This window comes from Mizuhopecten yessoensis, unplaced genomic scaffold, assembly GCF_002113885.1.
Source record: "Mizuhopecten yessoensis strain PY_sf001 unplaced genomic scaffold, ASM211388v2 scaffold3819, whole genome shotgun sequence".
In the NCBI taxonomy this organism is placed as follows: Eukaryota; Metazoa; Mollusca; class Bivalvia; order Pectinida; family Pectinidae; genus Mizuhopecten; species Mizuhopecten yessoensis.
In genome coordinates, this window is record NW_018405235.1 from 236,304 (window position 1) to 261,512 (window position 25,209).

General features: G+C 37.1%; 1 protein-coding gene across 1 annotated transcript in view; it reads left to right on the forward strand.

Annotated features, from left to right (window-relative positions):
- Window positions 1-25,209, forward strand: part of LOC110448078 — a 189,636-nt gene that overhangs the window by 125,691 nt on the left and 38,736 nt on the right. Inside the window, exons 51-65 of the mRNA XM_021494119.1 lie at window positions 851-937; window positions 1,054-1,158; window positions 3,656-3,724; window positions 4,082-4,214; window positions 4,711-4,849; window positions 6,437-6,589; window positions 7,386-7,542; window positions 10,812-10,909; window positions 11,482-11,581; window positions 11,825-11,908; window positions 12,300-12,506; window positions 15,202-15,495; window positions 17,976-18,077; window positions 18,476-18,577; window positions 18,807-18,830. Of these exons, the coding sequence (XP_021349794.1) occupies window positions 851-937; window positions 1,054-1,158; window positions 3,656-3,724; window positions 4,082-4,214; window positions 4,711-4,849; window positions 6,437-6,589; window positions 7,386-7,542; window positions 10,812-10,909; window positions 11,482-11,581; window positions 11,825-11,908; window positions 12,300-12,506; window positions 15,202-15,495; window positions 17,976-18,077; window positions 18,476-18,577; window positions 18,807-18,830 (1,854 nt within the window). The remainder of the gene's footprint in view (window positions 1-850; window positions 938-1,053; window positions 1,159-3,655; window positions 3,725-4,081; window positions 4,215-4,710; window positions 4,850-6,436; window positions 6,590-7,385; window positions 7,543-10,811; window positions 10,910-11,481; window positions 11,582-11,824; window positions 11,909-12,299; window positions 12,507-15,201; window positions 15,496-17,975; window positions 18,078-18,475; window positions 18,578-18,806; window positions 18,831-25,209) is intronic.

The window sequence follows — 25,209 nt, forward strand, 5'->3', positions numbered from 1 at the left end:
TTTGAATATTACATGTTAATAACTTGATTGGAATTATAACCTTGAGTTGACAGTTTGATACTTTGAAAATTTTGAGCCAGCCCTACCCCCAAGGGCTGTAGGGTGGGGCTCAAGGGAGTCAGTGTGCTAAAATTTCTTCATTTTCCTTGTTTAGAATCAGAGGTGCTAGTTTCAAATCCTTTTTAGTCTGAAATCTGTATGCTTGATATTGAATAAGGTGGTTTTATTGTTTTTTGTCACTTTGAATAATATTTCTGTTCATGTTAAAAACGAAATCAACTCTCTGTATAAATATATCAGGTGACCGTTAAGGCCCATGGGCCTCTTGTTTAATTCTATTATAATTTGATATTTTGGGCGCATGGTTCTTTAAATAAAACGGAAATACCATCAGGGTTACATAGGCCCTTGAACCGGCGTAACTGTACCCTGAAATACTTTAGAGTCAAACACCCTAGGATTATGATTAAATTTCTTCTCCAAGCTAGCATTAGTTTTGACAAATAGACTTTTGAATATGATAAACAAATAAATAGTGTCGCACGGCATGTAAATCAGGAAAGTTTTGTTTTGGGCATTGTTCTTACCTTTAAGTTTACCGTTAAATTGACATAAAAGTATTATCAAATGAAAACTGTATGCATAAAAGTACTTCTTTGCATTGAATGACAGTTTCTTGGGCCACCGTTTTCCCATAGGTATCCCATTTTGGGTACTGTCCTGATTTGGGTACATGCAGTGACGGTTAAGTTAAATTATCATAGTCTGAAATATTGGAGTTACAGGAGAAACATTTGTAACAATACAAACACTGACTTTATTATATTACTGTGTTTTGTGTGTGTTTCAGATTTTCTGTAGGAACTACTACCAACCTGATGCCAGTATGTTCCCCAGTGAACCTCAACATTTGGATGATCTCGCCAGAAACGTCACGGTAACTAATATAAACCAGCTATTTATGAATTTCTATATCATATTCCATCATGACTTGTTGAAATGTAAAAGGACGAAATAACATTGGTTTAAGCCTGTACATTTAATGGGTTGTAGGACTTCATGACAGTGGTGGCACCGCTCATCAGTCTAGAGAAACAGATGAAGAATATAGTGTCCTGTATGACAACCGTGTTGTCAGCGTCCACCCTCCCAGTCAGTGTGAGTATTGGTTACCATGGAAACATGCTCACCCTCCTAGTCAGTGTGAGTCTTGGTTACCATGGAAACATGCTCACCCTCCCAGTCAGTGTGAGTATTGGTTACCATAGAAACATCTCAACCTTCTCAGTCGGTATGAGTATTGGTTACCATGGAAACATGTCACCCCTCCCAGTCAGTGTGAGTATTGGTTACCATGGAACCATGTCAACCCTCCCAGTCAGTGTGAGTATTGGTTTCCATGGAAACATGTCAACCCTCCCAGTCAGTGTGAGAATTGGTTACCATGGAAACATGTTCACCCTCCCAGTCAGTGTGAGTATTGGTTACCATGGAACCATGTCAACCCTCCCAGTTAGTGTGAGTATTGGGTACCATAGAAACATCTCAACCTTCTCAGTCGGTATGAGTATTGGTTACCATGGAAACATGTCAACCCTCCCAGCCAGTGTGAGTATTGGTTACCATGGAAACATGTCAGCCCTCCCAGTCAGTGTGAGTATTGGTTACCATGGAAACGTGTCAACCCTCCCAGTCAGTGTGAGTATTGGTTTCCATGGAAACATGTCAACCCTCCCAGTCAGTGTGAGAATTGGTTACCATGGAAACATGTTCACCCTCCCAGTCAGTGTGAGTATTGGTTACCATAGAAACATCTCAACCTTCTCAGTCGGTATGAGTATTGGTTACCATGGAAACATGTCACCCCTCCCAGTCAGTGTGAGTATTGGTTACCATGGAACCATGTCAACCCTCCCAGTCAGTGTGAGTATTGGTTTCCATGGAAACATGTCAACCCTCCCAGTCAGTGTGAGTATTGGTTTCCATGGAAACATGTCAACCCTCCCAGTCAGTGTGAGAATTGGTTACCATGGAAACATGTTCACCCTCCCAGTCAGTGTGAGTAGTGGTTACCATGGAAACATGTCAACCCTCCCAGCCAGTGTGAGTATTGGTTACCATGGAAACATGTCAACCCTCCCAGCCAGTGTGAGTATTGGTTACCATGGAAACATGTCCGCCCTCCCAGTCAGTGTGAGTATTGGTTACCATGGAAACGTGTCAACCCTCCCAGTCAGTGTGAGTATTGGTTACCATGGAAACATGTCAACCCTCCCAGTTAGTGTGAGTATTGGTTACCATAGAAACATCTCAACCTTCTCAGTCGGTATGAGTATTGGTTACCATGGAAACATGTCAACCCTCCCAGTCAGTTTGAGTATTGGTTACCATGGAAACATGTCCACCCTCCCAGTCAGTTTGAGTATTGGTTACCATGGAAACATGTCAACCCTCCCAGTCAGTGCGAGCATTGGGTACCATGGAAACATGTCCACCTTTAGAGTCAATGTGAGTTTTGGTTACCATGGAAACAGCTTCTGTTGGAGTATACACACAACATCTCCAGCACATACGCAGGCATACACACATAGGCAGATATTAGCCAGGTGGCATCGGACTAGTTAGTGAGTGCCTGATAAGGCAGCTCCTGCAAATTCCTCAAAATTATATTGATTTATGTATATGCTAATTGTATTAATTGCATATGTATGTATTGTAAAGCACTTTAGAATGGTTTATGTTAGCTAGATAGCGTGCTATATCAAATGCTGTATATTATTGGATGCTGTGTACAGATCTTTAAATGCTGTGTTGATTATTTCATGGTATGATTAATGCTATAAAATGATGAAATACATTGAAAACGATCAATAAATCAAAGAAAAATTTTAAAATTTTAAGAAAAGGCGATATTTTTCAGTGAGCATCCAGAACTATATCAATCTCAGATTACTACGCTTTATGGACCGAATAAGTTCTTCACAAAAAAAAACCCCAACACTTTATCTCCTTCCGCGAAAGATCTTTAGATAATGTGTTCATTATTTCATGATATGACATGATATGATATTAACTTTCCCATAATCTTATGGGACAATTTTGGTTTGCAGGGTTGTCTGGTCAAGGTCACTGTTACTATTTTTAAAAAGGTCATTGTCTGCGCTGTAGCAGTTTCATTCCTTGAAGGATTTCCATCGATTTGAAACACTAATTAAGGACCATAATATCAGACAAGTTTAATTGTTTTAGCAATACTCTGCTGGTTATATATATTTATATCGAAAATTATGAATAAGGGATGGGCTATTATGACCCTTACTCAACAACATGTTCTTTATTATTTACTGCCATTCTGTACTGATATACCACCTCCTTTATTCCATTATTTGAATACTCCATACACAGTATCTCTGAGTGTCCTCGGCACTTTGATTATATGTTGCCATGGAAACACATTTTGTTACAGGATGTGGTATCATGGAAACACTTCTTGTCAGAGAAGCTGTTATTGGTGTTATTGGATAAAGCAGGAAAGAGTTATGATACTGTAGGGGTTTTATAGTAAATATGTGCTGGGTCACCAAGAAATGTAACGGCTCAAAATGTGTTGCGATGTTTTGGATGGTATGATAAATCTGATTTGTTGTGTGACCAGGACATGGAGGAATTCCAGGAGCAGTATGGAGGCAAGATCCAGCAGGATGTCCGCAGTGACGCTCGTAAGGTAAGTACCTCAACAAATCTGACAAACGTCTCGGTGATGCTCGAAGGGGAAGGACGTCGAGCAATCTGACAACCTCTTTATATAGTGACGCTGGTATTTTGTAGTGATGCTTGTAAGTTAAGCCAGTTACACCACAGGTTTTTGATAGCAATTAAGATAATGGGGTTTCCAGGTCTAAAAAAAGAAATTTATGGTAAGAATTGATGAAAACCCTCAGGATAAGTACCACTTTCAAGTCTTCAGCAGAAGTTGTGTATGTAGGATACAAACTTGTGATAGAAATCTCATGTACACTCCATTAAAATTAAACTTTTGTACTGAAATTAAGAAGAAAAAACAAGATTGTCTCCCTTTCAGATGTACGAGGATTTCTATGAAACGGAAGAAGACATCAATTTACAACTGAATGTTTTTGCTGTCAACATGAAGGTGGCCTACGGTGGTATCAATACTGTTGAGGTACAACTAGGTCATGGATCTCCAGATGTAGGTAAGAAACTACAGTGGTATCAATACTGTTGTGTACAGCTAGGTCATGGATCTCCAGATGTAGGTAAGAAACTACAGTGGTATCAATACTGTTGTGTACAGCTAGGTCATTGATCTCCAGATGTAGGTAAGAAACTACAGTGGTATCAATACTGTTGTGTACAGCTAGGTCATTGATCTCCAGATGTAGGTAAGAAACTACAGTGGTATCAATACTGTTGTGTACAGCTAGGTCATTGATCTCCAGATGTAGGTAAGAAACTACAGTGGTATCAATACTGTTGTGTACAGCTAGGTCATGGATATCCAGATGTAGGTAAGAAACTACGGTGGTATCAATACTGTTGAGGTACTATATAATATTATGTCAGACATGTTCTTTTGCCATCTAAACTGACTTTCTATTTGATATGATCGTGATATATGTGTTGACATTTTTCAAGATAAATTTTGATAGCCTAGGAAATATTTTGATAATTAACTATTGTCTTCTGTAGAATACTCAGAACTTGGTGGTGATGAAGAGTTGCCATTAGGAGCAGAATTCCAGGATCATCTCGCCTGCCTAATAGATAAACGCCAGAAAAAAACTGTTGATAGATACGCCATGGCAGAAAAACTGGTCAAACAGTTGGAGTAAGTGTATTTCTTCTCCTATTAAAAAATATTAATCCTTAAGAATGAATGACTATTTCACTCTTCCTTGAGTTTAAATTTGCAGCCAAGAAAAAACTATAGTATCAAAATGAAAGACAAGTTCTTTAGTTCTATTATAAATATGCTCACATGATCGTCTCAATTAAGAAACCACATTTTGGACTTCCGAGGGTCTTTTTTAGCCCACCATCATCTGATGGTGGGCTATTCAAATCACCCTGCGTCCGTGGTCCGTCCGTGGTCCGTCCGTCGTCCCTCCGTAAACAATTCTTGTTATCAGTATTTCTCAAGAAGTACCAGAGGGATCTTTCTCAAATTTTATATGCAGGTTCCGCTTGGTCCTTAGCTGTGCAGGGCAATTTTTGAGACTGATCAGATAAACAACATGGCCGACAGGCAGCCATCTTGGATTTTGATAGTGAAAGTTTGTTATCGCTATTTCTCAAGAAGTACCAGAGGGATCTTTCTCAAATTTTATATGTAGGTTCCCCTTGGTCCTTAGCTGTGCAGGGCAACTTTTGAGACTGATCGGATAAACAACATGGCCGACAGGCAGCCATCTTGGATTTTGATAGTGAAAGTTTGTTATCGCTATTTCTCAAGAAGTATCAGAGGGATCTTTCTTTCTCAAATTTTATATGTAGGTTCCTCTTGGTCCTGAGCTGTGCAGGGCAACTTTTGAGACTGATCGGATGAACAACATGGCCGACAGGCAGCCATCATGATTTTGATATTGAAAGTTTGTTATTGCTATTTCTCACGAAGTACCAAAGGGATCTTTCTCAAATTTTATATGTAGGTTCCCCTTGGTCCTAAGCTGTGTAGGGCAACTTTTGAGACTGATTGGATAAACAACATGGCAGACAGGCAGCCATCTTGGATTTTGATATTGAAAGTTTGTTATCGCTATTTCTCAGGAAGTATCAGAGGGATCTTTCTCAAATTTTATATGTAGGTTCCCCTTGGTCCTAGCTGTGCAGGGCAATTTTAGAGACTGATCGGATAAACAACATGGCCGACAGGCAGCCATCTTGGATTTTGATAGTGAAAGTTTGTTATCGCTATTTCTCGGGAAGTACGGGAGGGATCTTTCTCAAATTTTAAATGTAGGTTCCCCTTGATCCCTCGTTGTGTATGTTATATTTTGAGACTGATCATAAAAACAAAATGGATTAAAAGAAGAACTAAACAGATCTTTCTCATATTGCAATGATCGATTCTATTTCTTTCACATTAAGTACTGTACTAGTAAATATGTGAAATGACAAACTCACTTTGAAGGTTGGCTTTCATACACATCAGTATTAAGTTTAGATCAAAAGTTACCTCAAGGTGCATTTACTGTTAACATGACTCAATCAAACAGATTAGAGGAAAGAAGAGAAAAGATCGAACTGACAAAGAACTAATGAAGATGGTACAAAGGTGGGCGCCAAGATCCCTCTGGGATCTCTTGTTAATATAAGCTTGACTGAATTAGAGACTAATATGTGATCCCTTTCCGATGATTTCAGCTGTATACCTATTTATATAGTTAACTGACATGTTATCATTGCATCACTTCAGGATATCGGCGAATTTGACTCACCTTAACGAGAAGCAAAAGCTGGAACAGGTCGAACTGGATGTAAAATGTCTACAGCTGCTCAGGGGACTCATACACAATGAGATGATAAGTCTTCCTGAGGACTGGGAGGGGCAGTCACAGACCCATAAACGGTAAGATGTTGGGGTCACAGGTCAATAGACGGTAAGATGTTGGGGTAACAGGTGGTAATATGTTGGGGTAACAGGTCCATAAATGGTAAGATGTTGGGGTAACAGGCCCATAAATGGTAAGATGTTGGGGTTATAGGTGGTAATATGTTGGGGTAACAGACCCTTAAATGGTAAGATGTTGGAGTAACAGGCCCATAGATGGTAAGATGTTGGGATTACAGGTCCATAGAGGTAAGATGTGAGGGTAACAGGTGGTAAGATGTTGGGATTGCAGGTGGTAAGATGTTGGGGTAACAGGCCCATAAATGGTAAGATGTTGTTGTAACATTTGGTAAGAGGAAGGGGTAACAGGTCCATAGAGGTAAGATGTGAGGGTAACAGGTCCATTGACATTAAGATGTTGGGGTATCACGCCCATAGACATTAAGATGTTGGGGTAACACGCCCATAGACATTAAGATGTTGGGATAACATGCCCATAGACATTAAGATATTAGGGTAACATGTCTTGAGACGGTTAAATGTGGGGGTTACAGGTCCATAGATGGTTGAGTTAGGTGTATTTTTGAATTAAAAAAGAAGAAAATATGTTGAGGATGCAATGAAACAATGGACATGCAAAGCTAAGATGGGAAATGATGAAGATTCCTAGTGTTACTTGAGTAGTACCATTAGTGACATTATCAGTTCATGCAGTCAAAAACAGGCATTCATGTTCTGAAAATTATATTGTGTAGGCTTGTTTTTGTATTAAGTGTACAGGCAGCTGTAGTGTTTGTTGATCATTGTGTTGCAGACAGCTTAGGGTGATAGAGGAGGTCCAGAATGCCCTCAACACGTATGGTGCAGTGACCAGTGTCCTCGAGCACTTGTCTCGTCCTCAAGACAATGTCGTGAGGGAGGTCCTCAGTTTCCTTGCTGCACTCCTCTTTAATGGCAATGATGAAGTCCAGGTATACATATACAGCTCTGTCATCTACATACATACAATCAAGCTTTCAATCAAACACTTAACTATAGAATGTCTCGTAATATTTCATGACCTGTATTTCTGTGTGTCTTCAGTATAATTCCTAATATAACTAGAAATTGTTGGCTAACAATGTGACGGGCTTTTCACTGTAAGGGTTACTTCCCTTACACCAGTAGTAAAAGTCCTGGTATCTGGTAAAATTACATGTTCGAATTTGACCTCTATCAAAAACCGGAAGTTGATCTTTAATGGTTATTTATTTCCATTAACCATGTAGCCCATCATCCTAGCATGCTACAGACCAAATATCAATACCCTGGCCATTTCCGTTATTGAGAAGGAGTCTTTTGAAGATTTTAACATAATTGACCCCAGTGACATTGAACATTGGTCAAGGTCATTCATATTTTCAAACTTGATAGCCAATTACCTGACCATGTTATGTATGAAATAGTAGGGCTCTAGACCTTGTGGAACTTAAGAAGAAGATTTTTTAAGGTTGGTACCCAATATAGTGCATTTTAACTTTGACCCCTGCCGAGAATCGGAAGTTGACATTTTTTGTTAAAACAGTATGAAAGAAAAAGTTTGCTCTTGGCTATCTCTATATGATATTCAAAGATCAACCTCGTGTTTGATATCGATAACGAAATATATTGGTATAGGCTGTTAACCAATCAGAGTTCGTGGCGGCCATCTTGGAATATTAATGGCTCCAAAATGTAACATAAGTTCGTAAGGGCCCCTATAGGAATACATGTACCAATTGTGGTTAATATTGCAATGGCAGAATTGGAGAAGAAAATCGTTGAAGTTTTAACATATTGTCAGCATTTTAAAAGATCAAAGGAAATATTCAAAATGGCGTACAACGTTAACGGTAAATGTTACAGAAAAACTAAAGACATCGAATTCATCGGAATGACATTCTCCATCGATCTATTGAAGAATTCTGTAAAAAAAATGAAAAATGAATATTTTTTAAAAATTGTGACCTTTGACCCAACAGCGAACTTTTTCATTTGACCTTTTAAGTAATAATATACGGTAGAAAAAAGTTAGCCCTGAACTTTATCTACAAATGATGTCTTAAAGGCTGTAAATTCAACTGTGTTTGAGTTATAGCCATTTTAAGATTTTTAAGGTATGACGTCATGGCGGCCATTTTAATTTTTCAATGAAGTTGATTTTTTTTTAAATGTTAGAAAACATCTGGGGAAACCTTTTTCATAACAAATAAATCAAATATTTGTCATTGATATTGGAGTAAAACAAGTTTTAAAATATTGCGAATTTTTTAAAAGATCAAAGGAAATATTCAAAATGGCTTAAAACGTTAACGGTTAACGTTACAGAAACACTAAAGACATCAAATTCATCGGAAGGACATCCTCCATCGATCTGTAGAAGTATTTTTCCAAAACAATGAAAAATGAATGTTTTTTAAAAATTATGACCTTTGACCCAACAGCGAGCTTTTTTATTTGACCTTTAAATGAAAAACCATGTGGTAATTAAAGTTAGCCCCTAAGATAATCTACATATTATATAATTGCCTCAATTCTGTAAATTAAACCGTTTTTGAGTTATGGCCATTATTAGATTTTGACCTATGACGTCATGGCGGCCATATTTAATTTTTGACCTTCTTCAAAATGTTGCTTGATCAGCTTTAGACCTTTTCCTACAACATACTTAAAAGACTATAAATCTCTCGTTTACCAATCAAAAGAAACAGAGTTCACAAAATACGGAAGAAGAATAATAAGAATAAGAATAATAAGAATAATAAGAAACTTAACAAAAGCAATAGGTCTTTTCACCAGTTGGTGAAAAGCCCTAATAAAAATTATCAGTAGTTTGTTGAGACCAGGTGATCAGTAGCTTGAGACCTATTCTGATGTTTATTATCTCTAACTGTTATGAACTATGATCCAGTAATTATATCACTATTTTATCCTGGCTGCATTTATTTGAACCATTTTTGTGAGCTATGCCGCTTTTCTTATTCCTGTTCACAGCTTTATGGAACCCTTCGTAACGTTAGAGGGGTGGATGTGTAAGGTCATTCTTTTTAGAGATTGAATAGTTTGTCACTTGTTCGAGTCATTCAGACTGTCAAAACTGTCACTTAATTTGGGCCCCGTATCGGAGATACGGGTGCCCTATAGTAATCACTCTATCTGTCTGTCTGTCTGTCTGTCTGTCCACAAATTCTGTTCCTGGCTGATAACTTTGGTATTTATTGACCGATGTACATGCAACTTGGTCAACATGTGCAGTTAACAAAAATACACATTAAGGTAAAAAGTCAAGGTCAAAGGTCAAGGTCATTAGGTTCAAAGGTCAAGATCAAATTTTACATCTTTTCACTGATGAACATTTTGTTATGACATTATGAAGCAAAGTTGATCAGAATTAAACAAGGAGTCAACTGATCAAAGTTCAAGGTCATCGGGTCATGTGTCAAGGTCAAATTTTGTAGCTTTTTACCGGTGAACATTTCACTATGACATTATGAAGCAAAGTTGTTCGGAATTAACCAAAGAGACACACTGAGGTAAAAAGTTGATGTCAAAGGTCAAGGTTAAATTTTGTACCTTTTCCCTGATGAACATTTTGTTATGACATTATGAAGCAATGTTGTTCAGAACTTAACACAGAGTCAACTGACCTTAGGTCCAGGTTACAGGGTCCAAAGGGTCCATGTCAAGTTTGTTATTTTTCACTGATGAACATTTTGTTTTGATATCAAGAAGCAAATTTGGTCGGAATTAAAGAATAAGTCAACTGACCAAAGTTCAGGGTCACTGGGTTAATGGTCAAGGTCATTTGGGTCCAAAGATCAAAGACAAAGTGGATCTCTGACTTTGACCCTGGCTCTTGATGGAGGAGGTATATAAGGTGTAATAAAACAAATCAAAGCTAACAAATGAGTATTGCACCGGTATTTAAATTTCTGTTAGCCCAGCAAATATGGAGGTGGAAGGAAACAAGACTCACATCATAGTACATGTAAAATGTATATTTTGCTTCCTTTCGATTCTTTTTGAAGTCCAAATGTCAAACGTCAAGCTCAGCTATATGGGCAGATTGCTTCTTGATGATTATGGGGGATATATTGCCACAAGACGGGGCCCTTACTGACCTGTCAGTGTTCTAGTTGGGCTACTGAGAGGGTGCCACTACTGCAATACAATGAGGATGCTTGATGTATTGTTTGTTTTTACAGTTTTGTTTCGATTCCAGGCAAGTCTGATCTCGTTCTTCACTGGAACAAGAGAGGAAACATTCTTCTTTTCCATCAAAGGGCGAATGAACATGTCAGCCATCGCCACCAGGGAGAAGTAAGCTAGGCGTTCTGAAGTGTATACACTAGATTAATCTTAACTGACAAACAGATGAATACATAATTCTGTGATTGAAAAAATGTACTTATCAAATAAAGGCAAATAATCATCCCGAGATCTGACTAAAGACAACGAGATTCTTGTACTAGAAAATGTGGAGTGCAGGGTCAGTATTCATTAAACCATTCTTGTGCTAGAGCTCACGATTTCTGTGCTCAAGCCACCTTTCTTGTAAGCTGATTTAATCATGTGACGTGGTCAAAATGTCAAGTGTAAACACTTACAACAGTTTTCAGCTTAGAGTCAAAACGTCTTACATATCATTGACAGAATTAGGTTGTTATAATAGTTTGTAACTGGCTTGAGCACAGAACCTAAAAAAAATAAAAAAGAGCATAAAAAATAGTTTCATAAGAGAGCAACAATGAGAAGGATTGCTTTATTGAGGAAGTTGTGCATGTGTTTATATAGTCCTTTACATTTCAGGTTTAAATTTTAGTTTTACAGTATGTGTTCATGTAAGTTCAATTACTAGATAAAATACTGATGTGTGCTTTATTTTTGCTAAGGCGACTATTACAAGCCATGCACACAGCCAAGATGGACGAAGCTATCCAGCAGGCGAAGGCTCTGAAAAAAGCCATGCAGACAGGACACATGGCTACAATGGTAGTTACAAATCTTCAATCTGGAGATACAAGGCACTTAATCATAACTTTGCCATGCAGATTACTATACATTTGTTAAATTTTGTTAGTTTGAAAATCCAGGAATATTATTTGACAAGTTTGAAGTTTTGAAACCAAAATTGTAAATAAAAGTTAAATGGTAAATTCATGTTTTAAAGTTCCATGAAATTCCATTCAGGGTCAGTGCTGTGTTTTATTAGCTGTATATTCTCTGTTCCATCAGGAAATCATGAAGGCTAACCAGATGAACTCCATGCTGTCCATGGCTAAACGGTCAATGGCTAATCTACAGATTGGCTCTAGAATGGTAGGACCATCAACACTCTTCTGTCACTGCTGTTTTGTACTGTCAAGATTTACATTATTTTCATTGCAAAGGCAAACAAACGCATGTAAATGTGTTTTAAGGTCCTTGTCATTTAGTACAAACCTGTTAATACACACTTTGTTACTTGCCATGCTGAAATAATATATACCGAAATATGTTCACAGAAGTTTAGCATTCGCCTTTTTCACTCTCCCTAACAAGGATGTATTAATTACAACAGCTTATATTAATTTACAGCATAATCTACATAGTGATTACATGTGAAGGGTGAACTTAACACTAGCCAAATACATATTTTACAAATGTTTACAATCTCCTGTTAATTAGTATTGCTATTTCCTCTACTGAAGTTTGAATTTTGTACCCACAGAGACTTGGAGGATCACGACGATCCGTAGTAGGTGGCTCACGAAGGTTGGGCAGTCGTAGTCTGAAACCTGGAACCAGCTCACATAGTCCGAGGAGTAACAACATGCTGATGCCACCTAACGGTGTTGCCGGCCAGCAGGGCTCCGTCATGATTGGAAATAAGAACACCAAGGTCGCTCCCATAGTGAACCCTGAAATTCAGGTCGAGGTAGATAACAAGATTTCTCATATCTCGGGGTATATGCTAAGATTAAGAAGTGGGGGGGGACTAGAAGGAAGTAGGTCATTGGTCATGGACTCATCTAAAGATGACCTTGAAAGTTAAGTTGAGGTAGGCCATAGAGGTCAAGCGATAAAAAAGTGTATGGTTAAATATGTCAAGGGCATAGATCAACGATGGTGCAGTAGATTGATCTTTGATCAGACAAGCAGTATTTTAATTGTTTGTTAAATGCCAAACATAGCTGACACCAGTACCTTGAAATATGTAACATTACAGTAACTGTCTTTTTTACACGCAATTGTAAATACATTAAAAATATATATAATGGCTATAATTTATTGCTGTAGACTTGTGTAACTTCTCAAATTTTAGAAGGGCCCGATTACTGTATAACGAAAATGTTCACTGCAGTTTGATTTTCAACATTTTTGCCCTCTGCAAATTTATCAAGACAGGTAGTATTATTACACGGTTTACTCTATAGGGATTGCATGTGAAGAACAAAATTTACGCTTGGAGAAAAATCATTTTACCAGAAAACGGCAATTGTTTGACTGGCTGAACGATCCTGTTATACAAAATTTAGTGTGCAGAACATCATGTCTATTTCAATAGGAATCATTGCATGATATAATTTTGTTTTATGATTTTTTTTTCACAGAGAAAGGTAAGAGAGTACGGCACAACTGAATAGTACTGTAGTAGTTTTAAATACAGTTAAAGCACGAACAATTTACAGGAATTAACTCCCACTTCTTCAATTGAATACAGAATCTGATGAATATGTCAATTGCTTGATAATGTTTATCAGCACACAGGTATAAGAACAACATTAGATAAATAAAAAGAATATATATATTTGGTATCCAACTTTCACTTGAATTTAAACTGATGTCATTGATGAGACATGGAATAATTATTTTTTCCAATATTTTCTTCTTCCAACCATTTTACACGCACATATGTTGATTATTTTGTAGATGTTGCAGACATCTGTTTTTGTCCCCTGTATGTGTCTTGTCCTGTTGTTATATAGATAAATGTTAAGTATGAGAAATGAGGGTAGTTTTTGTTAGCTCACCTGCCCGAAGGGTAAGTGAGCTTATGTCGTGGTGCGGTTATGTCGTGGTGCGGCGTCCGTCCGTCAACTTTTCCTTTAAACAACTTCTACTGAAGAACGGACAGGCCTAGAGTCATAATATTTGGCTGAAAGCTTTGTTGGTAGGAGCCCAACAATGTTTGAGAATGAAAATGACCTTTACCTACTTTCAAGGTCACAGGGGTCAAATATGTCAAAAACTTCAAACAACTTCTTCTGAAGAACTAATAGGTATAGAATCTTAATATATTTGGTTGATGGCTTCCTGGGATGGAGTCCAACAAAGTGTGAGAATGAAAATTAGTTTGACCTACTTTCAAGGTCACAGGGGTCAAATATGTTAAATGCTTCAAACGACTTCTTTTGAAGAACTTAAAAGTATAGAATCTTTATATTTGATAGATGGCTTCCTGGGATAGAGCCCGATAAATTTTAGAACAAAAATGACCTTGACTTTCCTTCAAAGTCACAAGGGTCAAATGTGTCAAACACTTCAAACGACTTCTTCTGAAGAACTGAAAGGTATATAATCTTTGTATTTGGCTGGTGGCTTCCTGGGATAGAGCCCGACAAAGTTTGAAAATTACCTTGACCTACTTTCAAGGTCACAGGAGTCAGATATGTCTAATGCTTAAAACGACTTCTTCTGAAGAACTGAAAGTTATAGAAACTAAATATTAGGCTGGTAGCTTCCTGGGAAAGAGCCCAACAAAGTTTGAGAATGAAAATGACCTTGACCTACTTTCAATGTCATATGAGTCCGATATGTCAAACACTTCAAACGACTTCTTCTGAAGAACTGGAAGGTATAGAACCTTAATATTTAGCTGGTTATTTCCTGGGAAAGCCCAACAAAGCTTGCGAATGAAAATGACCTTGACTTCATTTCAAGGGCACAGCATTGAAATATGTCAAAATTATAATATTTAGCTGGTAACTTCCTGGGATAGAGGTCAGAGAGGTCAACAACATTTTAAAGGATTTGTTCTTAAGAACTAAAAGGAATGGATTCATGAGCTTTGGCTGGTAGCTTTTTTGGAATAGAGCTAACCAATTTGAGAAGGAAAATGACATTGACCTAGCTACTTACAAGGTCACAGGGGAAAATATGTCAAGCTACTTCTGAAGAAGAATAAAAAACATAGAATCTTAAAATAATATTGTGCTGGTATATATAGTTTCAACAGATGAAGCCGACAAAGTTTGCGAGGGATATAATTTTAGTGCAATATAATATTTAATGAAAATATTTTGCTATGACTGCTTAAATATTCAGTTGAGCAATACAGGCCCTCAGGGCCTCTTGTTTTCATATATCAGCACTTTGTAGACGATTGAGTGTATGACTAAAGGTATGTAGACGATTGAGTGTATGACTAAAGGTATGACCCTCTTGAAATAAAGAATTTAGATTAATATATCAATAATATATTTTATTTTTTTATTTTCACTTATAGTTCATGATAGATACGACAAGATACTAGTTTTATACTTCATTATAAGTTATATTTTATTATGAAATAATTGTCTATAGCATTTCTCTGCACTATTTCTGATATGCAGTTTATTTCTCTCCCACAGAATGTAGAAGATGAGGAGTTGGAAGAACTGATGCAGCATGCGTACGACATGACTGCCGACCTTGATTTCCATGACGATGGCTACATTGAGTTGGTGCTGAGAATTCTGGGCCTTATGTGTGACAACCAATATAGTGGACTTCAGGATTATCTACGGGAGCAGCCCGACAACATCAAGTCTGTAAACCTGGTAGCCGAGACGACTCGCTTCCTCAACATCTTGTATTCCAACATTAATGATCGGTCTATGGCCCTCATTGTCCAGCTGTTTGACACCCTCGTGGAGTTCACCTCCGTAAGTTATCATATCACACATTTGCTATTTCATGTTCTTTTATGTAAATTCACAACACACTGGGCCTACATGAATCCATCAAGGTCGCATTGTATTCATTATGCTGAATGTGATGGGTTTGTTTCCATTGATTGTGTCACCATTTACTTAACTAGCTAAATGTGTTGTTCTATAGATACTTGACTAAATAAATGTGTCGTTCTATAGATACTTGACTATCAAAATGTTCTATAGATACTTAACTATCTAAATGTGTCGTTCTATAGATACTTGACTAAATAAATGTGTCGTTCTATAGATACTTGACTATCTAAATGTGTCGTTCTATAGATACTTGGCTATCTAAATGTGTCGTTCTGTTGATACTTGGCTATCTAAATGTGTTGTTCTATAGATACTTAACTATCTAAATGTGTCATTCTATAGATACTTGACTATCAAAATGTGTCGTTCTATAGATACTTGGCTATCTAAATGTGTCGTTCTATAGATACTTGACTATCTAAATGTGTCGTTCTATAGAAACTTGGCTATCTAAATGTGTCGTTCTATAGATACTTGGCTATCTAAATGTGTCGTTCTGTAGATACTTGGCTATCTATATGTGTCGTTCTATAGATACTTGACTATCTAAATGTGTCGTTCTATAGAAACTTAGCTATCTAAATGTGTCGTTCTATAGATGCTTGGCTATCTAAATGTGTCGTTCTGTAGATACTTGGCTGTCGATATGTGTCGTTCTATAGATACTTGGCTATCTAAATGTGGCGTTCTGTAGATACTTGGCTGTCTATATGGGTCGTTCTATAGATACTTGACTATCTAAATGTGTCGTTCTGTAGATACTTGGCTGTCGATATGTGTCGTTCTATAGATACTTGACTAAATAAATGTGTCATTCTATAGATACTTGACTATCAAAATGTGTCGTTCTATAGATACTAGGGTATCTAAATGTGACGTTCTATAGATTCTTGACTATCTAGATATGTCGTTCTATAGATACTTAACTATCTAAATGTGTGGTGCTATAGATACTTGACTAAATAAATGTGTCATTCTATAGATACTTGGCTATCTAAATGTGTCGTTCTATAGATACTTAGCTATCTAAATGTGTCGTTCTATAGATACTAGGCTATCTAAATGTGACGTTCTATAGATACTTGACTATCTAGATATGTCGTTCTATAGATACTTAACTATCAAAATGTGTCGTTCTATAGATACTTGGCTATCTAAATGTGTCGTTCTATAGATACTAGAATATCTAAATGTGTCGTTCTATAGATACTTAACTATCTAAATGTGTTGTTCTATAGATACTTGACTAAATAAATGTGTCATTCTATAGATACTTGGCTATCTAAATGTGTCGTTCTATAGATCCTTAGCTATCTAAATGTGTCGTTCTGTAAATACTTGGCTTTCTAAATGTGTCGTTCTATAGGTACTTAACTATCTAAATGTGTCGTTCTGTAGATACTTGGCTTTCTAAATGTGAAGTTCTATAGATACTTAACTATCCAAATGTGTTGTTCTATAGATACTTAACTATCAAAATGTGTCGTTCTATAGATACTTGCCTCTCTAAATGTGTCGTTCTATAGATCCTTAGCTATCTAAATGTGTCGTTCTGTAAATACTTGGCTTTCTAAATGTGACGTTCTACAGATACTTAACTATCTAAATGTGTTGTTGTATAGATACTTGACTAAATAAATGTGTCAGTCTATAGATTCTTGGCTATCTAAATGTGTCGTTTTATAGATACTTAACTATCTAAATGTGTTGTTGTATAGATACTTGACTAAATAAATCTGTCATTCTATAGATACTTGGCTATCTAAATGGGTCGTTCTATAGATACTTGGCTATCTAAATGGGTCGTTCTATAGATACTTGGCTATCTAAATGGGTCGTTCTATAGATACTTGGCTATCTAAATGTGTCGTTCTATGGATACTTAACTATCTAAATGTGTTGTTCTATAGATACTTGACTATCAAAATGTGTCGTTCTATACATACTTGACTATCAAAATGTGTTGTTCTATAGATACTTGACTATCTAAATGTGTCGTTCTGTAGATACTTGGCTTTCTAAATGTGACGTTCTATAGATACTTAACTATCTAAATGTGTCGTTCTATAGATACTTGACTATCAAAATGTGTCGTTGTATAGATACTTAACTATCTAAATGTGTCGTTCTATAGATACTTGACTATCTAAATGTGTTGTTCTATAGATGCTTAACTATCTAAATGTGTTGTTCTATAGATACTTAACTATCTAAATGTGACGTTCTATAGATACTTAACTATCTGAATGTGTTGTTCTATAGAATATGTCAGTTGACTATGTTTGGTAATGGAAAAGGTAATCTTCATGAATGATAAAAAACAATCATTTTGTATTTAGGTTTACTGTTTTATGTCAGTTTAACCAGAGTTTCATGTGTCTGTTCCATGTTTTCAGGGCAACCAGCAGAACCAGGCTGTGGTGTTTGACAATAAGATCTGTGATTACATCAACCATATATTACGTGTGGGTGTGTTCAAGGGCTGTAAGGAGAAGGATGTAAGTATGACTGCTCACAAGTGACCTCCAAAGGTCAAGGGTATTAAGAGGGTGTGTCCTGACTTAAGCGGACACATCCATCGGTCAGATTGGTTATAAAAGAATTGTTTCTTACCAGTTTCAGGATTCAATTGATAACAGAGCAGGTTTAAGGACTATGTAACAGGGTCCATCACAACTTGCACTTATTATAAAGGCCGTCAAATACTTCAAACTTTGAACTAATTCAACATTCAAGAAAGGAATCAAGTGTATGCTTGTCTTTGTTATTTTCCACTACTTGTAGTCTAATAAAAACATGTTCAAATATGAAAAAAAAATCATGCATTGATTTGCACAGTTCAAAATTGATTGTTAAAGATATACAGTGTATTGATTTTGATTGTTTATATGGCCAGGTATACATCTTAAAGAGGTCAATTGCAACTCTGATCAAATCGCTGAGTGAGGAGAACCCACCAGATATGAATGATGATAATCCCATGGCTACACTGGCTAAGGTAAACCAACCATATAGGGTAAACGTAGAGGAGACACACCTCTCTGTTAACCTGTTTGTTAAAGTTACATTTTGATATTGTAAGCAGATTTTATTTGATTATAATTACAGCTGATTGTTTTTGTCTTATTTATTTTAATGTAATAGATAAAATACTGATATATTTATTGTTATCAATTATGCTGAGTTGTTTGATGTTCACTGTCATGCTGATCTACTTGTTATATTAGAAAGCCATCAATCTAAAGGATTCGGTGAGACTTATTATTATAAAATGCTAGTTATCTCCCATTGCATGGATGTAGTGTTGTACAACAGGTGAAAGGTATGGCCATATGTTCTCCCAGTTTAATTTTATCCTACATTTATGAATTGCATTTTTTTGTAAACGTGGAAAGTGTCAGATTTAAATTCCTTTCATATTTTTTTCTGTTGGCAGTATATATAGTTTTGCAAGTGAAATAAGAATGTTAAAACCAGTCATGGTGTTAGATATATGGCATGTGTGTCGACTCATTTCAATGCTATTTTGATATTATTTAGATATCTCAGTAGTGATAATATGTATCATTTTGACCCCTTGTTTCAGATTATCACATAAAACAAAATAAAAACATCAATACAGGGTTTCACCTTCTGTACACATTACACCACGGCATGCTTCCACCCCAGCTGTATTTCATGGCAACCATTGGTAGGAATGTGCTAGCACCTTTCCTGCTGATTATCAAATGTACATGTCAACCATATTCATTTGAATATAAAATGCTTCAATATAGTCTGTGATTGGCTACTGTCGCTGTCGCTGTATACACCTATTTACGATCATATCAGTAGTCTGTGATTTGCTACAGTGTCTGTCGCTGTATCCACTTATTTACGATCGTATCAGTAGTCTGCGATTTGCTACGGTGTAAGTCGCTGTATCCACTTACTAGGGCCCCGTATCAGAGATACGGGCGCCCTATAGTAATCACTCTGTCTGTCTGTATGTCTGTCTGTCTGTCTGTCCGTCCACAAATTTTGTCCCTGGCTGATAACTTTGGTATTTACTGACCAATGTACATGAAACTTGGTCAAGTTGTTAAGTTCACAAAAATACACATTGAGGTAAAAAGTCAAGGTCATTAGGTTCAAAGGTCAAGGTCAAATTTTACATCTTTCCACTGATGAACATTTTGTTATTACATTATCTAGCAAAGTTGATCAGAATTAAACAAGGAGTCAACTGACCAAAGGTCAAGGTCATTGGGTCAGGGGTCAAGGTCAAATTTTGTAGCTTTTCACTGGTGTATATATATAAGGTATATAAGGTTAAACATTTCACTATGACATTATGGAGCAAAGTTGTTCAAAATTAAACAAAGAGACACACTGAGGTAAAAAGTCGAGGTCAAAGGTCAAGGTCATTAAGTTCAAAGGTCAAGGTCAAATTTTACATCTTTTCACTGATGAACATTTTGTTATGACATTATGAAGCAAAGTTGATCAGAATTAAACAAGGAGTCAACTGACCAAAGGTCAAGGTCATTGGGTCAGGGATCAAGGTCAAATTATGCACCTTTTCACTGATGAAAATTTTGCTATGACATGATGAATCAAAGTTGATCAGAATTAAACAAGGGGTCAACTGACCAAAGGTCAAGGTCATTGGGTCAAATGTCAAGGTTAAATTTTGTATCTTTTCACTGGTGAACATTTCGCTATGACACTTTGAAGCAATGTAGCTCAGATTAAACAAGGAGTCAATTGACCAAAGGTCAAGGTCACTGGGTCAAAGGTGAAGGTTAAATTTTGTGTCTTTTCCTTGATGAACATTTTGTTATGACATTATGAAGCAATGTTGTTCAGAACTTAACATAGAGTCAACTGACCTTAGGTCCAGGTTACGGGTTTCAAAGGGTCAAGGTCAAGTTTTGTATTTTTACTGATGAACATTTTGTTATGATATTAAGGAGCAAATTGGTCGAAATTAAAGAATAAGTCAATTGACCAAAGATCAGGGTCACTGGGTTAATGGTCAAGGTCATTTGGGTCCAAAGGTCAAAGACAAAGTGGATCTCTGACTTTGACCCTGGCTCTTGATGGAGGAGGTATATAAGGTTAAATAAAACAAATTAAAGCTAACAAATGAGTATTGCACTGGTATTTACATTTCTGTTAGCCCAGCAAATATGGAGGTGGAAGGAAACAAAACTTAAATCATAGTACATGGAAAATTTATATTTTGCTTCCTTGCGATTCTTTTTGAAGTCCACATATCAAACGTCAAGCTCAGCTATATGGGCAGATTGCTTCTTGATGATTATGGGGGATATATTGCCACAAGACGGGGCCCTTACTGACCTGTCAGTGTTCTAGTTTACGATCATATCAGTAGTCTGTGATTTGCTACGGTGTCTGTCGCTGTATCCACTTATTTACGATCGTATCAGTAGTCTGAGATTTGCTACGGTGTAAGTCGCTGTATCCACTTATTTACGATCGTATCAGTTGTCTGAGATTTGCTACGGTGTAAGTCGCTGTATCCACTTATTTAGGATTGTATCAGTAGTCTGAGATTTGCTACGGTGTAAGTCGCTGTATCCACTTATTTACGATCGTATCAGTTGTCTGAGATTTGCTACGGTGTAAGTCGCTGTATCCCCTTATTTACGATCGTATCAGTAGTCTGAGATTTGCTACGGTGTCTGTCGCTGTATACACTTATTTACGATCGTATCAGTAGTCTGTGATTTGCTACGGTGTCTGTCGCTGTATGCACTTATTTACGATCGTATCAGTAGTCTGAGATTTGCTACGGTGTCTGTCGCTGTTTACACTCATTTATGATCGTATCAGTAGTCTGAGATTTGCTACGGTGTCTGTCGCTGTATACACTTATTTACGATCGTATCAGTAGTCTGAGATTTGCTACAGTGTCTGTCGGTGAATACACCAATTTACCTGGAAACGAGATGTGTATATTTAGTGAGATGTGTATCAATAGACTTATATATGTAATGACATGTAAGTATCAATAGACTTGTATAATTAATGACATGTAAGTATCAATACACTTGAATACTGTACTCGGAAGCTTTCACTCTGTGGTGTGTATAAATATTCCTTGTCATGATAAATTCACACTAATTACGTAGGCTTAAGTTCTACTGTGGTAAAAATTTCCTGGTACACAGTTACAGTATTTGGTCTGTGTAGTGTGTAATAGTCTGTCCCTACTAGTTTGTTACTGGTACACAGTTACAGTATTTGGTCTGTGTATTAGTCTGTACCTGCTAGTTGGTTACTGGTACACAGGTACAGTATTTGGTCTGTACCTGCTAGTTTGTTACTGGTTCACAGTTACAGTATTTGGTCTGTGTAGTGTGTAATAGTCTGTACCTGCTAGTTGGTAACTGGTACACAGTTACAGTATTTGGTCTGTGTATTAGTCTGTACCTGCTAATTGGTTACTGGTACACAGGTACAGTATTTGGATTGTGTAGTGTGTAATAGTCTGTACCTGCTAATTTGTTCCTGGTACACAGTTACAGTATTTGGTCTGTGTAGTGTGTAATAGTCTGTCCCTACTAGTTTGTTACTGGTACACAGTTGCAGTATTTGGTCTGTGTATTAGTCTGTACCTGCTAGTTTGTTACTGGTACACAGTTACAGTATGTGGTCTGTGTATTAGTCTGTACCTGCTAGTTGGTTACTTGTACACAGGTACAGTATTTGGTCTGTGTAATAGTGTGTACCTACTAGTTTGTTACTGGTACACAGGGACGGTATTTGGTCTGTGTAATAGTCTGTACCTGCTAGTTGGTGACTGGTTCACAGTTACAGTATTTGGGTGTGTAATAGTCTGTACCTACTAGTGGGTTAATGGTACACAGTTACAGTATTTGGTCTGTGTAATAGGCTGTACCTACTAGTTTTTTACTGGGACGCAGGTACGGTATTTGGTCTGTGTAATAGTCCGTACCTACTAGTTTGTTACTGGTACACAGTTACGGTATTTGGTCTGTGTAATAGTCTGTACCTACTAGATTGTTACTGGTACACAGGTACGGTATTTGGTCTGTGCAATAGTCTGTACCTACTAGTTTGGTACTGGTACACAGGTACGGTATTTGGTCTGTGTAATAGGCTGTACCTACTAGTTTTTTACTGGGACGCAGGTACGGTATTTGGTCTGTGTAATAGTTTGTACCTACTAGTTTGTTACTGGTACACAGGAACGGTATTTGGTCTGTGTAATAGTCTGTACCTACTAATTTGTTACTGGTACACAGGTACGGTATTTGGCCTGTGTAATAGTCTGTACCTACTTTTTTGTTACTGGTCCACAGGTACGGTATTTGGTCTGTGTAATAGTTTGTACCTACTAGTTTGTTACTGGTACACAGGCTCAGTATTTGGCCTGTGTAATAGTCTGTACCTACTTTTTTGTTACTGGTCCACAGGTACGGTATTTGGTCTGTGTAATATTCTGTACCTACTAGTTTGTTACTGGTACACAGGAACGGTATTTGGTCTGTGTAATAGTCTGTACCTACTAATTTGTTACTGGTACACAGGTACGGTATTTGGTCTGTGTAATAGTCTGTACCTGCTAGTTGGTTACTGGTTCACAGTTACAGTATTTGGGTGTGTAATAGTCTGTACCTACTAGTTGGTTACTGGTACACAGTTACAGTATTTGGTCTGTGTAATAGTCTGTACCTGCTAGTTTGTTACTGGTACACAGGTACAGTATTTGGTCTGTGTAATAGTCTGTACCTACTAGTTTGTTACTGGTACACAGGTACAGTATTTGGTCTGTGTAATAGTCTGTACCTACTAGTTTGTTACTGGTACACAGGTACAGTATTTGGTCTGTGTAATAGTCTGTACCTACTAGTTTGTTACTGGTACACAGGTACAGTATTTGGTCTGTGTAATAGTCTGTACCTACTAGTTTGTTACTGGTACACAGGTACAGTATTTGGTCTGTGTAATAGTCTGTACCTACTAGTTTGTTACTGGTACACAGGTACAGTATTTGGTCTGTGTAATAGTCTGTACCTACTAGTTTGTTACTGGTACACAGGTACAGTATTTGGTCTGTGTAATAGTCTGTACCTACTAGTTTGTTACTGGTACACAGGTACAGTATTTGGTCTGTGTAATAGTCTGTACCTACTAGTTTGTTACTGGTACACAGGTACAGTATTTGGTCTGTGTAATAGTCTGTACCTACTAGTTTGTTACTGGTACACAGGTACAGTATTTGGTCTGTGTAATAGTCTGTACCTACTAGTTTGTTACTGGTACACAGGTACAGTATTTGGTCTGTGTAATAGTCTGTACCTACTAGTTTGTTACTGGTACACAGGTACAGTATTTGGTCTGTGTAATAGTCTGTACCTACTAGTTTGTTACTGGTACACAGGTACAGTATTTGGTCTGTGTAATAGTCTGTACCTACTAGTTTGTTACTGGTACACAGGTACAGTATTTGGTCTGTGTAATAGTCTGTACCTACTAGTTTGTTACTGGTACACAGGTACAGTATTTGGTCTGTGTAATAGTCTGTACCTGCTAGTTGGTTACTGGTACACAGGTACAGTATTTGGTCTGTGTAGTGTGTACTAGTCTGTACCTACTAGTTGGTTACTGGTACACAGTTACAGTATTTGGTCTGTGTAATAGTCTGTACCTGCTAGTTTGTTACTGGTACACAGGTACAGTATTTGGTCTGTGTAGTGTGTACTAGTCTGTACCTACTAGTTGGTTACTGGTACACAGTTACAGTATTTGGTCTGTGTAATAGTCTGTACCTGCTAGTTTGTTACTGGTACACAGGTACAGTATTTGGGTGTGTAATAGTCTGTACCTACTAGTTTGTTACTGGTACACAGGTACAGTATTTGGTCTGTGTAATAGTCTGTACCTACTAGTTGGTTACTTGTACACAGGTACAGTATTTGGTCTGTGTATTGTGTAATAGTCTGTACCTGCTAGTTGGTTACTTGTACACAGGTACAGTATTTGTTCTGTGTAATAGTCTGTACCTGCTAGTTGGTTACTGGTACACAGTTACAGTATTTGGTCTGTGTAATAGTCTGTACCTGCTAGTTGGTTACTGGTTCACAGTTACAGTATTTGGTCTGTGTAGTGTGTACTAGTCTGTACCTACTAGTTGGTTACTGGTACACAGGTACAGAATTTGGTCTGTGTAATAGTCTGTACCTGCTAGTTTGTTACTGGTTCACAGGTACAGTATTTGTTCTGTGTAATAGTCTGTACCTGCTAGTTTGTTACTGGTTCACAGGTACAGTATTTGTTCTGTGTAATAGTCTGTACCTGCTAGTTGGTTACTTGTACACAGGTACAGTATTTGTTCTCTGTACTAGTCTGTACTTATTAGTTTTTAATATTGTCCTTTAGTCACAGTGAAATTTTTCACCAACTACCCATCCCCTTCCTGTGGACTAGTCGAGGTATTACAGTGCTGTCAATAAATAAAATACAATAATTTCAGGATCGTGATGATAAGAAGGTAAGTTACATGACACATAATTTGAGAATAAAACCTTTAGTATTACTAGATAGTACATAGTTTTAGTCTAGAGTATAAAGGGGAGTTATATAATATATAATACCCAC